Below are 16,681 nucleotides of genomic sequence, written 5' to 3'. Positions count from 1 at the left end.
CAAAAATACAGAGTTGGCTGCAGTTATCTCGCTTGTCTTATGCGATGCTTAAAAGATGCAGTTTTCTTGTTTCAACGTGTGATGCAAGTCTAACATGTTCAGTTGTTAGCACCCTTCAAAAGCATAAATAACCAAAAAAAGTCCTGTTTCTGATACTGCTATTTCACCGGAAAACATTGGATATAAGTTTCTACTAAAAAACTGGCTGCAGTTCATGTGCAGGAAACACACACTGTCATCTTTTTAACAGAGACCTGGAATAACTTAAATTTATTGTTCAATACCTACTATTCTTAAGTTATCCTCTTAGATGTGTGTAAACTGCTTTTGAAGAGCGTCAAATATGTTTGTATAAGGGGGTATAAATGTGCATCAGAGAGAGCATAAGAAGGCTAAATACAAGGAATGTGCTAGAATAGAGAGAAAAACACACTTACATGTGTTTGCATAGGGAATCTAGATAACTAAATGCAAACCGCCTAATTTGCACACACACAATGAGAGAAAGTTTTACTTGGATTGAATATTTCATAGCTTTTAAGGTAAAGGTTTTGCAACAGATTAAACTGTTCTTTAAAATTGTTCCAGTACAAAGCTTTTAGGCACTCTTCAGCGTTTCCCCGTAGTGTTCATCCCTATTTTTTCCTGTTAATCAGAAACCCACTTTGGCAACAACTTGCCTTCTAGTCTTGTCATGGCTGAATTGTTAATAAAGTGAGGGTTGTTTTGTGTAATTGATAAGGATGTAGTATTACAGGTGGCCTTCACGCCCATTTCAATGAATCAGATCTGCAGAATATTAAATGTACACATGTTATTTACATATAACAAAAACTTTTCAACCTACATTCATTAGACTTCATAAATTTCCAACTTAAACAATGTTGCACTTTATAAAAACTTCAGCCTGGATGAAAAAACATGGGTGAGTCCTTCAAATACAAGCAGGTAAGTTCAGAGCTGCTAGTTGCCATAAGACAATACAACTTGGCGAACCCTTTAAGATGCAGATCATCAAACACTTAAGGGTGTTCTTTGTACTTTCAGGAAAAGTAGAACTTGGAATGGTCTGGGCAGCAACACTGAACAGTTGTTTACTTTAGGGTTTTTTATTATGTATGACTATATCTTGTATGAAGTTTCCTCTGTCTTATTCGTCACTGTTAGTTTCCAATTAACTTGCAGATGTGTGTAAAGCTTGTCTTTTCTACTAATTACTGGACTGAGAATGCCTTGCTCAGTGAGAGAATCTGCTCATAAAAATAAAACCTAAGCGATTACGTGAAAGAAGATAACCCTTCCAGAATATCAGCCAAAGAAAGCTCTGCTCCAAAGTGTAAGTGAACTCAATTCTCTCCTGATTTGAGATCTAGTAAAATGTTATGACATAATCTGTAGTTTATGCTATAAATTAAACCCCCACAAGTAGAAAAAGTAATAAGCCAAGAACATCCTAGGCTCCAAATCTAATTAACTAAGCAAAGTAGAATAGCAGGGACCTGATAAAAACAATGCCTCCCTTTTATGACATTATGTGACCATCTTTTCTCCTTAATTCTTTCAAGGAATTTAAGGAAGAACAGCAGTACATTATTTACATGTGTTGCTGTACTTTGCTGAAGGTTCTAAAAATTAGTCCTGCTGTATTGGCTAGAAGGAGTTAGCAGGTTTCACTTGCATTACGCAAAACCAAGAATTATCCTAAACACATACATGGGTTTGGTTTGTTTTGGCATGGAGTGAAAGACAGAACAAAAACAAAAGATGAAACAGGATTGGAGGCAGTTAAGCAGATGAGCTGAAAAATGGGGATTATCATGCACAAGAGCAGCTGAAGTCTTGAGTTGTGGTATAAATACTGCAGATGTGCTTAGAGCACTGAATGTCATCATCCCGTTTAGTGGTGTTAATTTTAACATCTACATCAGTCATTTGCCATTGCTTTTATTGCCAGAAATGAGAACAACCCTGTTGAAAATTCCAGATCTCTTTAGCTACCTTATACATTTTTGGTAATTATGAAGTAAAACAACATTCAAGATACAAAGAACTTCTCTGAGGGTGAGGTACACTGCATCACGCAGATTGTATTGGTGTGATAAAATGAATTTTCACAGTGGTTTACTACTACCATATTTTTATTTGCCTCTTTCTTACCCATTTGCTGATCAGACCTGATTAGGACTTAACTGTATGCTTTGAGTTGCTATTCTTCAGAAGCTGACAGATGTCAATACACTAGCTTTTTATCTCTGCAAATGGTATCTCCTCCCGAAGTCCTGTATATCTGAAGTCCTGTTGCCTAATGGATACTTTTTGGTGTACGCAAATTACCAGTTTTTAAGACCAGCATGTTTCTGTTAGTAATACGGGCATCCCAAACTCCTGCTTCATTGTTACCCCTCTGCTGATTTTGACAGGTTACAGCAATGCTTCATAAATTCTTCGGAACTTTTAGAATGCTTAAAACAACCTGAGGGGAGAGAGGAGAGAAAAAAAAAAAGTTTGCTGCTATTGTAACTACAGTGGCCTAAAGCTATCAATAAAGCAGTACTTCATATTAGACCAATCTGTAAATTTTAAAAATATTTTAAGTCATGCTATTTGGAGTAAAAAAAAAAAAAAAAAAAAAGCCCAAACCCAACAACGACAAAAAAAACACCCCAAAACAACAACAAAAACGCAAACCACACAGTCGAGAACTTTGGTTACGGTTTACTTAAGACGGAGGGCGGGAGAAGTGTCTTCAACACTAAGGTGACCTGGAAGTCTAGTTTTATTTATTAAAAAGTCGGTCTTTCCTGTAGCTTGACGACAGTTACCAGGGTTTTCCTGGCACTGTGGTGCTCCGTCCTTCAGCCTTGCAGTCATACCGTAAGTGCCCTCGGATGTCATTCCGTACAGGGCGGCTCTCGGACGCTCCAGGAATCCCTCCTCGCCCTGGACGCGTTTCCCTTCCCCGTTTCGAGCCGAAGGGTCGGTCCCCGGGGGCGCGGGAAGGGGCCAGCGGCCGAGCCGCGGGGCCTCTGCGTGGGGGGGGGGGGGGCCGGGACGGAGACGGCTCCTTCCCTGCCGCGGGCAGACCTGCGTTTTACGGAATCAAGGCCTGAAATGAGAGGCTGCTGCTCGATAAGGCGGCATTTACTACAAATCATGATTTTTCACGAAGAGGGGCTGAGCAGCCTCCCCGCCCACCCGCTCGGCCCCGGCCCTCCCTCCGCCGGCAGCCGAGCGCCGGCCGGGCCGCGCCGTCCCCCTCAGCCGCGGCGGGAGGCGGGCGGCGGTGCCGGCAGACGTCAGCCGCAGCCTCTCTCTGGGCCCCTCCGTGCTGCATCATCCCGCCTCCGTCCCCGCCTCCCGCCCTCTCCCCGCGTCCCCGCCAGGGCAGCGTGCGCGCTGGGAGCCGCCGAGCCGCCGCCCGGCCTGTCCCCGCTCCGCCGCCCGCAGCGCTTCTCCCTTCCCCGCTCCGGGGCCGCCTGGCGGGGGGTGAATAGACCAGCCGGGCGCGCCCCCCCGCCCCCGCCTGCCTGCCTGCCTGCCTTCCCTCCTCCCCTCCCTCCCTCCCCGTCCCTTCCTCTCTCCGCCTGGTGCCGCCACCGCCGAGGAGGAGGAACATGGCGAAAGCGGAGCAGGTCCTCAGCCTCGAACCGCAGCACGAGCTCAAATTCAAAGGTACGAGGCGGCCGCCGCCATCCCCCGTGCCGCCTCCCCGCGCTGGGCCGGCGGCGCGGCCGCCCTCAGGCCCCGCTCCAGCGGCAGCCATTTTCCGGGGGCCGGGGCTGGGCACCAGCCGCTAAAATGTCCTTCAGCGCCGCCGCCCCCGCCCTGCCGGGCCTCTCCCGCCTAGCCGCGGGGCGGGGAGGCGCCCACCAGCCCCGTGGGGCCGCAGCGGGGCGCGGGGGTCCCCGCCGGGCCTGTCCCCGCCGCGGCTGCGCCGCCCGCCCCCACCCGCGCCGCGGGCGGCTGCTGCTGCAGGGCCGAGGGCGGCCTGAGGCGAGAGCGTGCGGGGCGGGGGGGTGGTCCCGGCCGCCGCCGCCTTCTCCAGCCGGCAGCGGGGCAGCCCTCCTTGGGAAAAAGCCGTTTCTCCCTCAGGCTGACCTTCCCGCGCCGCGGCGGAGGGGCCGCTGCGCCCGCCGGGCGGGGGCCGGGGGTCCTGCGGAGGGCGGCGGGCAGCGCCCGAACCCCGCGGGGCCGCCCGGGAAGGGGAGAAGATGGGAGGCGGCGGGAGCAGTCCTCGGTCTCCGCAGAGGTGCGGTGGCCAGAGAAGGGAGGGCGAGGTGGGGGGGGTGGGGGGGGGTTCAGCTGACGCCGAGGCAGCTCCGGGACCCCCGGCCCTGAGGCGGGGGGAGGCGAGCCCTCCCCGAGCTGTCACGCAGCCGGGGCGTGGGGCAGCCGAAACGTGTGCGGGAGGCTCGGCCGGGCCGTGACAGAAAACACGGGGCATCTGGCCAGGTGCTGGGCAGCGTTTCGTGGCTCCTTTTCGCATTATTGTTATAGTTCGACAGGCCATTTAGGTAAATTAATCGTGAATGCTCTGCCTGCGCGAAAATCCGTCCTTTCTTTAAATAAAAATCTTGAATGGGTTTGAGTTCTCGCTAGCGTTGAAATTCTTGTCTTGTAGCCTGACAGCACTACTGTAATACAATATCCTGGGATTACAAATAAGCATTCAGCAAGTTTATTTATGCTACCAGAGTCAGAGCTGCTTTATAGCTTCATTTGAATATCTGGCAAATACGCTTTTTTTTAAAATAGGGGTTTATTTACTGGCTTCTGGTAAAAATAATACTCCTTTAAAAAGATTTCGTGTACATTTTCAAATGTAGGGGAAGTCTTCACCTGTTTTTATTAGTAAATATATTAGAAGTAATAATATAAAGTGGGTTTATCAAAAGGCATGGTAATAAACACTGGGTGGAATGAATGTATCTTTGTTGTAAGCTGAAGTATTTGCATGTTGTTATGGCAGCAGTATCAAACATGCTTAAGAAGGAAACTATTGTTGTTTTAACATTCTTCATGTTAAGTATGATTAGATGAAAATCAGCTCTTGTTCTGAATAATACTGCTTTCAACAAGCGAGTGAATCCAAACTCAGGTGGGCAAAAAGTGGGGCCTTGATTGGCACTGACTTGCTAATGAAACAGAATCGTGATTCAGGGTTTGGGGTGGTTTTTTTACCTCATCACGGGTAGGTATAAACCTAACCTAGCTGAACTCTGTTTTTTGTTGAAATACAGGCAACTTGTCAGGCTGCCTGTCTTTCAGTCGAGGTTCTGGGCTAAATAATTAGTAACCGTTGAAGTTAAATCAACTAACCGTATAGATTTTGGTTGACAAATCTTCAGCCCACGGTGTATACTCCTCGTAACGTAAAATGTTACTTGACTAACTGTAGCTATTAAACGGCTTAGTTTAAAAGTATGCTTAAATATTAATGTTCAAACAGCCTTAATGCTGTGGATAGCATTCATATGCCTTGGCAATAAATTCTGTCTTACAGTCCTTTCTAACAGGCAGTGCTGACCGCTGTCCTTCATTCAGGAAAGGCCAATTTGAAATATTCATGAAGTAAATTCTGCTCTAAGCATTTCTTGTCCTACTGGTTTTGTGATGGCATATTGCCTGGTAATATGGCAGTAATGATTTTCTCACCTTTGTAAATAGTTGCGTTTATTTCCAGAGCATTGCTTTGCACTGTACCAGTAGATACAAACTGACAGAGGTCAGTAGTGCTGCTAACTGGTGTGGTTGTGCTTCCTTGCTGGTGTGCGCTGAAAGATCTGATGCTTAATGTAGGGCAGCAATGTCAGTGAGGTAGGACTGTAAACACTTGAGATGGATAAAGGTCTTGGTCAAAATGCAGACAGGTAGAAAAAGCAGAAAATAGTTATCTCTGATGGTGTTAAAGTGCTCTGTGTAGTTCTTAAATGTAAAATCTAGAGGGAGGTATGATGTTTGCAAAATGGTGTGGGGAATAAGATAACTGAAATGAGGATTTCTTCTATAATGTGTCCCAGTCACTGTGGGGTTGCAACCATCTCTCTCTTGGCCAGCACTTTCACTTGTAAAGGATTGAAGACCTTTTTTAAGAAGCTTTTGCAGCCCCTTAATTTGCAGTCAATCTTCTAAATTTGTTCGGCGCTCCGTTTCAAAATACTGTGTTTGTGACTTGCTTGCAAAAATATCAAAGGAATTTTTTGTGCTAGAATGTTTTGGTTTTTTTTTTCACAGCATGTGAACACGATGAGCAGGGGTTGTCTTTCCTCCCAGCCTCGCATCTCCTACACCGTAACACACATGCTCCAAAATAGTATCAGCATGTGCTGTGCTGAAATGCAGCTGTGAATAGTGGGAGGCAGGACACCATTATGTGGCCGGAGGTGCCCATTTCTGTGCCCTGGTCTCTGATGCCATGTAAAACAGGAGCTTTACTGTCCTGCCGGTGACTTCCTCCACTTCTTGGTTGTTGCAGACTTGCAGCCTAGGTGGGAAAGCATCGAACTAAAGCTTTATTGCTCGGACTTTATTGGTAGTGAATGGTGAAAAACACCACTGTTGTTACACATGACAACATTTACATTTATGTTTCTTTTTTCTTTTTTTTTTAATCTAGGAGATAACATCCAACAATCTACCAAGAATTAGTTTGATTACAATATTCAAGGTGCTGACTTCAGGAATTACTAGATTTAAACTTAGACAAGGATGTGTAATTCTGGCCCCTTTTGCTAGATCCTTTTTGATACAGCTGTTAATTACTGTGCCACACTTGTGCTGTAGGGCACTGCCTCATGCGTTTCAGAGGATGGCTACCCAGTGAGGTCGATCTGTCATTTCAGCGTAATGTGCCCATCTTGAATAGAGATCATTTGTCTAATGTCAGTAAGTAAAATTTTGTTAGAATATAACTTATTTTAGAATCTGCCTAGATTTTTAGGTGTTTGAAATGCTGCTGCATTTTTTGCAGATGAAGAGTATCAAGGGAGTGGCGTTTAGTAGGGGACACGCACAAAAACGGAGATGGCATAGGCTGAGGTACGTTTCAGAGACGTTTTTAGAGGTTTGCTACAGGTTAGGCTGGACTTATGACTCAGCACTCTGTTGCAGTGCTCCCCAAGTGGCAAATAGCAGTACTGCCAAACGCGGGATTAATTCCTCGCAAAACTGTGTGAGTTGCTGCCAATTGGAAATGCTGTTTCCTGTTCGCAGTATGTGATTTTGCACCTGCACGTATGCAATATGTCACGGTGTAACTTTGCTTTCTGCGAAGGGCACAATAATAAACCAGAACAGCCAATACTCTCCAGTCCTAATAGTACTGATTCAGACCTGGCCTGAGGCCTAGCAGTGCTGTTTCCAAGCTATCAGCTGTCAACTGGCTCAAGTGAATCCCCTGGGTACATCAGAGCTGCAGTCCAAAGGTGTGGCCTCGTCCTGTACAGATGTGCTCAGTCCAACAGTATATCTGCAGCGCTGTGAGTGAAGCATTTAGTATTTAGCCACAGTCCCGTGCAGCTTGTGTAACCTGCGTTACCGTGGTTAGGTGGCTGCCACTCCCAAATCAGATAGTTGGAGCTTCTTCAGGTAGGTCTGTGTAAATGATAGTCAGATCTGTGCGTTGCAGTGTAGGTGTGCAAAACCTCCTGTATCTGACGTGAATATCCAGTTTTTATCAGATAGCAGGCCAAGGCTCTTCAGTCCAACAGTTCAGTGACGTTTGGGATGTAAGATTAGTCTTTACTGAACCTGCAGTTGTCAAGTCTCAGAAGAGAGGTTAAGGGCTTAGTCGGACGTTGCGACTAAACTATATAGTTGCATCTCCATCCCTGTCATCATCTGTCTGTAATGACTGAAACACTCCTGTACTGACTTATTTGAAGGGATTTGACTCTGTGTTCGTTCTGTTCTGTATTGGATAAATAGGGATTTCTAGTCACTGCCACTGGAACAGGCTGTGTTTACAAATGTAAAATACTGACAATGTTGTGAGAAGATGCCTATTTAGTATAATTAATATGCATCTTCTAAGCTGAAAATTTACATGCTGTTTTCTTTAAACTACTAGAGCCCTCCTGGTATTCATAGCATAATGGCAGTCAGTACTAGGATTTCTTTACTCATTGAAGGCTGCTGTGTCAATGGCTATCTACTTCTCTGCTGGAAAATGTGCCAGTCCATGCTTCCCTTTGTCTAGCCTGATTCCTAGTAAAGTAATTGTTACTACATTAAATAGGAGTAAACCTTCACATCTCTCCACGTATTTGAATTTGATTATCAAGTTATACACTTAAAAAGAGGACATAGTATTTAAATAACAGGCAGGCTTTCTAAATCTAAACAAATCTTAAGTATGTAGCCCAACTATCAAACAAAATTAGTCATTTTCTGGTGACAAATATTTGCAGTTCGTGTTATGCTTGCTATTCTTGCAACTTAGCTAAAATCAATAGCTTATTCTAACTACTAAGTGTTTGTTATAGTTGTACAGACTTGCTGCATCTCACTGAATTATTCTAATTTCACGTGCACTGTTATTTTTATAATTACTTCATCACTTTGCGTAGATGCTTAACTTCACTTTAAAAGAGCAGTGTTTGGAGGAGAAGAACTGGAGATAAAAGCAAGATAGTGATGCATTGTGAGTGTCTCGTGACACATCTCATTTTTTTGAAAGATGGAATAAGTTGAAGATAGTGCTTCTGTTGAGCTTCCTTAATCTGCTGGTGTCCTGTATGCTAGAGACGTGACACTAACAGCTCCACTGGGAAAGGGGGGAGGAATTGTGCATGTGGGGGCTAACAGAAATTTGAAACTTTGAATGAGATGATTAAAGAACCATATAACAATTATTTGAGATATGTGAAGCAGTCAAGGATGTTTAGCTGCATTTTCTGTTAAATATACTTAATGTGTTTAGGTCTCACAAGACTACTTCCAAAAATCTCACTATCTGCTTGAGGGCTTTGGCCAATGCGATTTATGGGTTGAGGGCTTTTGAGTAATTTTGTACTGCATAGATTTTAAGAATTGCAGTTGAAGTAACGACCATTAATGGGATCAAAATATTACTATTTCAAGGGAAGTCCTAATGCAGTGATAAAATCAGCACGAGCAACTGTTATTTGGCGGTTACTTCTCATAGTTTTGTGGGATTTTGTGTTTTTAATATGATCAACTGCTTGCCTTTGTTGTAAGGGATGGGACACATACATTCATAATTTCCCATTCCTTGGGAATCCCATGTTTGTGCACCAATTTTCAGCTCACTTTGAGGTATGGAACCATTGCAATGATACGTGAAAAAGTTCATCAAGTTTGTTATTTAAAGCTCACCAGGATGGCAGACTGCCAGTCTGATTTGGTTGACAGGATGTGTCCTCTATTTTCTGAAGTGATGAATATATCTGATAACAAATTACATTGAAAATACATATGTAAACATAAGGTAAGGGGTGGCCGTCTTAAGTCCTAGGAGCATGGCTATCCTGTCAAAATAAAGACACAGGTAATGTGTCATAGTGGGTGCGCGTTCACACAGACGCTTAGCAGTAACTTGTATTTACCAGCTGCTACCCTGCATGTCATGTGCAATGTCTTAGCACCTGTGAAAGAGGAATATGAAGTGGAAATTTGCACAGGAGTTTCTGATAGTTTCTTCTCATTGGAAATTAAATTACTGCCTTTTTTTCCTCGCTTCACAGGTTTTATAAATTAAAAACTTAACAGTAGTCATGCAATGCTTGCTTTCTTTTAAAATAGGATAGCTACCTTTGAATACAGGGCTGAATTTTGTTTAACTGCACTCTAATTCAGAATTAGGATTGTAAAAATTAGACTACAAATCTTTAAATAGATTGTCAGATGTGTTTTGAAACTCAACTGGAAAAAAGGCATCATCACCACAGGGAATGATCCAACTTTATGAGCTCAGGTCAGCTTACATCTATGAACAAATACCCAATTTTAAAAGAAGTTTAATTTGTTGTATGCACCCAGCCCTCGAAGGTATTGATTGCATCAAGTGAGTTTTGCATCAAATGAGCAACTTCTACATATGTTATAATGCAATTTTGGGAGAAAACTGGATGACTGAGGGTTTGTCTTGTTTCTTGCTTTTAGAGTGCCTCTAAACATAGCTTTCTGCCTAGCTGGAGACAATGCGGGAATCAAATGACCCTTGCTAATTCTGCCCACATCTTGCAGTCACACTCATTTTCTACTATCTTGTTACCATATTGGTCTTATGTTTGCTCCCTGCTGGGAACAACTAATAACTACTGAATGCATTTCATAGTTGGTACAGTAACAGCTTTTCTCCTTTTTCTGTCAGCATAGTTGGTTGGCTTTGAAAGCTTTATTGATGATGTTTGCAACAGTTTTGTTTGTGGTAACAGCTGTTGCTTCAGACTTAAATTTCATCTTTGTACTTGTAGGGAATGTGATCTTTAACATTATCATCGTGCTGCTGCAAGCTGTTTTTTTTTTTTCTCCCAATTAACTCCTCACAGATTTAAGTGAGCATCTGGTTTGGTCAGGAACTCTTTCCTAGTTAGACCTCTCTTCTCTGAATGAGGGACTCTGACACTTGTTACTGCAAGTAACATTGAAGCCTCCTTTCATTGTCTTCCTGTGTGATGACCAGAGGCAGAAAGGAAACCTATTTTACATACATATATGAATATTTAAATACCAGTTTATCTAAACGAGGGGCCAGACTCATGCCAAGTCTCTTCCTCTGGCATTTGAGCCAATATTCAATATATAAATCCTTTCATACCTGCTTTGTAGACTGAGATGTCTGTAGAGACATAGAGGATATTTTCTGATGTCTGGGATGTTGTCGAATTTAAAACTTGGCCTGCTAGGCAACCTTTCATAAAGAGGGATTTGTGCCATCAGTCTGGAACAGCTGTCACAATCTTGCTGTCATTGAAAATGTATGCAAAGCAAATCACCATTGCCATGTTTAATTCAGTGCAGGATTAAAACGCACATGGGTTGAAGTGATTGAGTGTTTACACTAGCAAGACAATTCAGACTGAGAGTTGACTGAGTCTATCCTTTCTGTATTATAGCTGTTCTGAAAATTGCTTACTTCAACTGTAATTCTTCTGGCCTCAAAAACATTTGTACAAATTGGGTACTGCTGCTGCCTGCAGTACTTTATCCCGCATTATTATAAATACTTTATGAAAATAATCTCTTTACTAAACTACTTTAGTGTCTAGTTCTCTGAGCTGTAAACGAAGTCCCTCATACCATGGTGCCATGGATTAGAGATTTTATCGTTCTAAATTTAATCCTGTTTTCTTGGTTGGTTTCCATGAGGGGTGGAAAAAATAGAGAAGGGGGAGGTTTGCCTGGTGATCCAGTTACTGATGATGCAAATTATAAAATCGTGTAGGTGTGGGGCTCACTGTAGAGCCAAATCTTACGGTTTTGCAAACAATTTTAAAGACCTAATTCAAGTTAATTGTACTTGTAGAAGGCATGTCAGATGACTATGTAATTCTTTAAGAAAAAAAAATCTTGCAGTTTTTTGTTTTTCCCATGGCTGCTCCTTTTCATCTAACGAGTTACTTCATCCTTACTGGTGCTTCTAATGTTTCTCACAAGCAGGAGTAAGGCCCTCCCATATGCAGTTTCATGTTTGGACTGCCACTGTTGCTTGTTTATATTTGCAACTGCTGCTGCTTGTGATATGTGAATTAACAATATATTTTGCATCTTCTCAAAATATTTGCATGCATAATTTTCTCTGGTTTGCAATGTCGCCTTTTCTGGCCTTCCTACATTTTTACCAGACTAGGAGCAAAGGTGTAACAGCAGTAAGATTTTCTTCTTTTTTTTTTTTTCTTTTTTTTGTATAGCTGTTTTTACACTATGCTTACTGGCATCATACTGTGGTGCAGATAATGGTTACAGAAGTTTAGGTTTGGAGGATGCAACTTCACATTTGTATCTTGTTCTGTGCCAGACAGTATAAGCTGTCTGGTATTTTTTTTTCCTTATTAAGTTTTCTCACTGCTTCTGACTAAATTTCTGATTTGGTTTTGGTTTGGTTGTTTGGGGTTTTTTTTTCCCCTTCTATTCTGAAAGCACAGTAAATAGTCTAGTTTTCAAGTGGTTCCCCAGAAATATATCTTGCTAAATTCAGGATTCCTTCATTATTTGTAGCTATAATTAGTTCCTTACTGCCTGTTTTAATTTTAAGTTACTAGAAAAGCAGCTACTCATGCATCCCAAAATCTCTAATTTTGCTCGTTTCTTCTGATATTTGCAATTTATGCATAGTTTTGCACTTAAAATATTTGCTTGGTTGCTATTTAAGTTACACATCAAATTTGTCTATTTGAAGAGTATATATAAGCATAAAATTAGAGTAGTTAAGTTGTTCCTTCCCTACCATTTTAATGTGCATCTGAAATGGAAATGGGTGATTAAATTAGACCAGGAAAAATTGCTTCACAAGAAGTACAAGAAAAAGCGTAGTTTGGGATGGTGATTAAAATCATGATGCTTCTTCCAGGGAGATACTTTACATTGACTTCAGTCTTCAGCACTGTTTTTGCCGGGGAAGCTTGCGCATCAGGCCATCATTATGCTGTGCTCTGCTCTTTGCTGCTGCATCCCCACTTCGCCCGGGGGGCCTGTGCTTCGTTTCAGTATCCTTTTGATACCCACCTAGCAACCCCCATGAATGAGGCTTGTAGTCATGTAGAATAAGTACATGTCTTATTTTAAATAGGTCTTGCTATGTCATGCTTATTGAAAGAGATGTAGCTACTATTGCACTATCAAAAGAAGGTATGCCACTATTTTCTGAGCTGTTTTCATACCTGGAGAGAATTGGTACATGTGGTATTTGTGAGTGGAATGAGCAAAGTAATATGATATGTTTGGCATTCGGTTCTAAAAGGTTGTGAAAGCACAGCTGAAACACAGATAAACCTCTAAAAGCTAGCCAACTCTGCTATCAGTCTCTTGTTTATGCAATTGTGTTCAGAAATCTGTTTTGAGTTTAGGATGGAGGGAAGATATTTCATGTCGTGTGATTTTTGTTGCCGAAGATTGCTGTAAGTAATGTTTGGCTGTAATAAAACTCTGAAGAGATCAGTTGGAAAAAACAAATGACACTTGGTACCAAAATTATTTAAAGGACATACTCTTCCATTTCTCTTGGCAAGCTTATGTGTGGCCTCTCAGTTCTTACAACTGTGAAGTCAAACTGTTAATGATCCTCTGAGGAATAAAAGGTGACAAAAATTACATACTAATAGATATCCTGAAAATAGTCTTCAGTCTTATACTTGGTTTTGGTTTGATTTGGGTTTTTTTGTTGGGTTTTTTTTTTTCCTTGGTTTTTTTTCCCATTAAGCATGAGGCATGCTCTGGGAAAAATAGTTTGTGCCAAAATAGGCCAGAGGAGGACACTGATTAAACCATCCAAATGGAATAGTTTACTGCCAACCTTGCTCCAACTTTGGCGTCTGGATCATGTAATTTTGTTGGTTTTCTACATCTTTTTCTTTTTTCTTAGCTCATTTTATTGATTACATACTTCTTAAAATTACTCCACTGCATCAGCTATTGCATGGGGAGTGATTTGGATGGCAGTTCTATTCTTGTAATAGTTTTTTCATCAAGGCTTCTACTGCTTGACACAGAAGAAGTGGAAATGACCACTTCCCTCCTGTCACTTTGCTTCAAGGGCTCTTTTGGGTGAGGATAGTTGTGGTACAAGTAAAGAAATTGATTCCATGGGGGTGGGGTTTTCTAGCTACTTCCATTTAAAATCTGAGCTGAGATTGAAAGGTTTGTGAGTGGTTTACACCAGGATTAAGAGCGGCTTAAGTTTTTCTTAAAAGTAGTTACCAAATTTGGAGTTGTTGGGTCCTCTCAATGAGTTACTTGTTAAATCAGATGTTTATGCAACACGAGCACTTATTGTTTCTTATTCTTTGACTTGTCAGATTTCAAAAGTTGCGGATGCTCACTTAATTATGAATGTCTCCAGAGCCAGATGATGATGATGATTAAAACTTGGCATACAGTACTTTTCAAAACACTAATCTCCACAAGATTCTCTGTAATTAGATAAGTATTCTCCTGACTTCACAGAGAGGAAAACTGTAAGGGTCCAAACCTCCTTCTGTTTTGGAGTTGCTGTCAACTCTTAAGGCTCTTAATAGCAGAAGATCAAGCCTTTAAGTGATTTGTCTAAAGACAAGTAAGATGGTGGGAGAGTTTGATTGGATCTTGGGTGTTCTTGATTCACAGGCACCTGGCTGATAGCTCAAGATGTCTTGCTTGACATTTCAGCTTTTTTCATTTTAGTGTTTATCTTTAAAGGTCATCAACTTATATATAACTTTAAAAAGAAGTGTACAGTAAGTCAAGTTCTACACCTGTTGTTGAACCCTCTTGCTCATTGCTAGTGTTTTTACCTTGACTGTCTCTCTATTGCTGATAGACACCCTCAAGAATAAAATGGGAGAAATTGTGGAAATAAAATGAAATCTGTTGGTACTGTCAGAGGCATAGTAAAGGAACTGAAAAACAACTCGGATATGATTATAGGAAAAGTTGTAAGTAGAAAGGCTGAAATACTCCGATGGAGAGATGACTCTGTTCTTGGGTGGTAGTTGTTTTGTCGATGGTGCTAATAGACTCTCACTTAGGACTCTGCAGTAGGTTCATAAATGCTAGAGCAGGGTGGGGTGCATCCCCAGTTTGAGGAGCTGACCAAGCTGGCAGGGAGGCACTTCACGCTGTGGGAGCAGGAGCCAGCGTGCTGTGTGATGGGGAAGGGAGCCTGAAGTATCAGGTTTTACCCCCACCCTCTCCCCTCACACGTGGGGTCAATGTGGCTCTTTCACTGGATGAATTATTGCTCCATGTGGACATCTACTAATCAGGGCACATCAACATGTAGGATTTGGGCTCTTGAGAATAGCCACAGAACAATTTTAAGTTTCCTCTCTACTGCTTTCCACCATCTCCCTTATTAAAGATTCCTTGGTTACTGGCTGAGTAATATGTCAGGGGATTAATGACTTTCATCTGACACATCGATGGGATTAAGCTGTGGTGAAATACATCCTTCCCCTCTTATTGTTGCATTCCACTGCTTTTTACAAAGGAAGTACAAGAGGTGGTGTCTCACTAGAAACTCTGCCTGTATTTCTGCCTGTTTCCAATTACCTTGCTTTTGGATACGTATCTCTGGTGCCAAGCTGGAGTGGCAGAAGTTTTTTAGGGGAGGATGATTGAAGTGCATCTCAAACATTCTGGGAATAACATGGGCAACTTGATGAGAATTTATTCTTAGTCTTGTTGATCAACGATTGCCAGTTTAACATGACTATGATTGGATTGAGTGCTCCTGTTGCAGTGCCTTTGCTCTGAAAAGCACCAGTCCGCTAAATTTTTTAGGGGATGCCTGGTTTTAAACAGATGAGAATTTGCATTAGATTTAAGCACAGAAAAAATTAGGCATGTGCCTTAATTACTTTCAACAACTGTGCCAACACTACAAGTGTGACTGCAGCACATATGCCTAGGTGTGTTAGCTTTAACCTACTAAATATGAGACGTTTTTGCCTTAATTTGGCAGAATGCTGTGCAGAAAAATGCAGTTTCCCTGATGCCAGTGTCTGACTGCTGCTTGATCTGCCTGAAAACTGATTCTCCTTTTTCTCTTCCCCACTGCCCCCTCCCTCACTCCTTGTCTCTTAAGTGGATTAATTTTCAGCCCAAGCAGCTCTCTGGCTCAACTCTCAGCACGAGCAGGTGAACACTGTGCAGCTAGCACAAGCAGCTGGTGGAGATGAGAGGTCAGACCACCTCCTCTTTCAGCAGTGAGACAGACTGATGCAGGAATAAAGCAGCCATGGGGTTGTGCCGCGCCTAATGTGTGTAGTTAATTTTAAAGATGCAGTAGTATTTGCACATAAAAATCTGCAGAGGACTGTGCCTGTTTGGTTCGAAGGTTCCTGCCCAAGCCTGTGCCGTCAAAGCTTTACCTCTGTTGATTCTTGTGCTGACTTCTTTCACATGCCAAACAGTGCTACAACAGTGTTCTTGCTGCATTGAAAGTACATGTGTATGAGGATTGTTTATTTGTCATGCTAAAGCATGTTTGGTTAAGGTGAGAATAATTGTATTAAGATTCAGTACAAATGATGTAGCTGTGTTAATGTGGTTACTGTGAGTAGCAAATGGCAAGAAACTTAGAGCAAGTATTGCGCTGATCAAAAAGTTATCAGCTCGGATTTGCTGGTACAATTATGAGCAATTTTTTTTGCAATGAGAGTTATTTAAAATTTAAATAGAGTTGACATCATGTTCTTTTGACGTAATTCTCAGGCTTTTGTATTATTACTAAAATGATCTGGGATATTATAATGCGGTACACTGCAGAATGGCACACTTAGGAAAAGATTGATACAGCACTGGTGTTTGAATAGGAAATGGAGCGTGGCAGATTCTGAGATAATGCTGTGATCTTCAAATGTGAAGGGTCGTATGCATAGCTCCTGGGTGGAAAGCCACAGCTGTAGTTTGAAACTAACCCTTCTGAAAAGTGACCCTATGAAAACCCATGATACTTCTTACTGTTCATTGTTGCATGAGTATATGAGATTATGTTTTCTTTTCTGTAAGTAGTATTGCTAGT

General features: G+C 42.2%; 1 protein-coding gene across 4 annotated transcripts in view; it reads left to right on the top strand.

The window, feature by feature from the left end:
* Positions 1–3,349: 3,349 nt before the first annotated feature.
* The window catches only part of VAPB (VAMP associated protein B and C), a 35,111-nt gene continuing 21,779 nt past the window's right edge, over positions 3,350–16,681 (top strand). For 2 of the 4 annotated variants that reach the window (XM_069804464.1, XM_069804455.1), the window contains exon 1: positions 3,352–3,672. In XM_069804464.1, the coding sequence (XP_069660565.1) occupies positions 3,615–3,672 (58 nt within the window). In that variant the 5' untranslated portion in view covers positions 3,352–3,614. Of the gene's footprint in view, positions 3,673–16,681 lie in introns of all 4 variants that reach the window. The other 2 variants (XM_069804446.1, XM_069804437.1) reach the window with 2 other exon arrangements.

Source organism: Haliaeetus albicilla, chromosome 2, assembly GCF_947461875.1.
Source record: "Haliaeetus albicilla chromosome 2, bHalAlb1.1, whole genome shotgun sequence".
Taxonomy (NCBI): Eukaryota; Metazoa; Chordata; class Aves; order Accipitriformes; family Accipitridae; genus Haliaeetus; species Haliaeetus albicilla.
The sequence above is the reverse complement of the archived record's forward strand: the minus strand, read 5'-3'. Positions and strand labels throughout refer to the sequence as shown.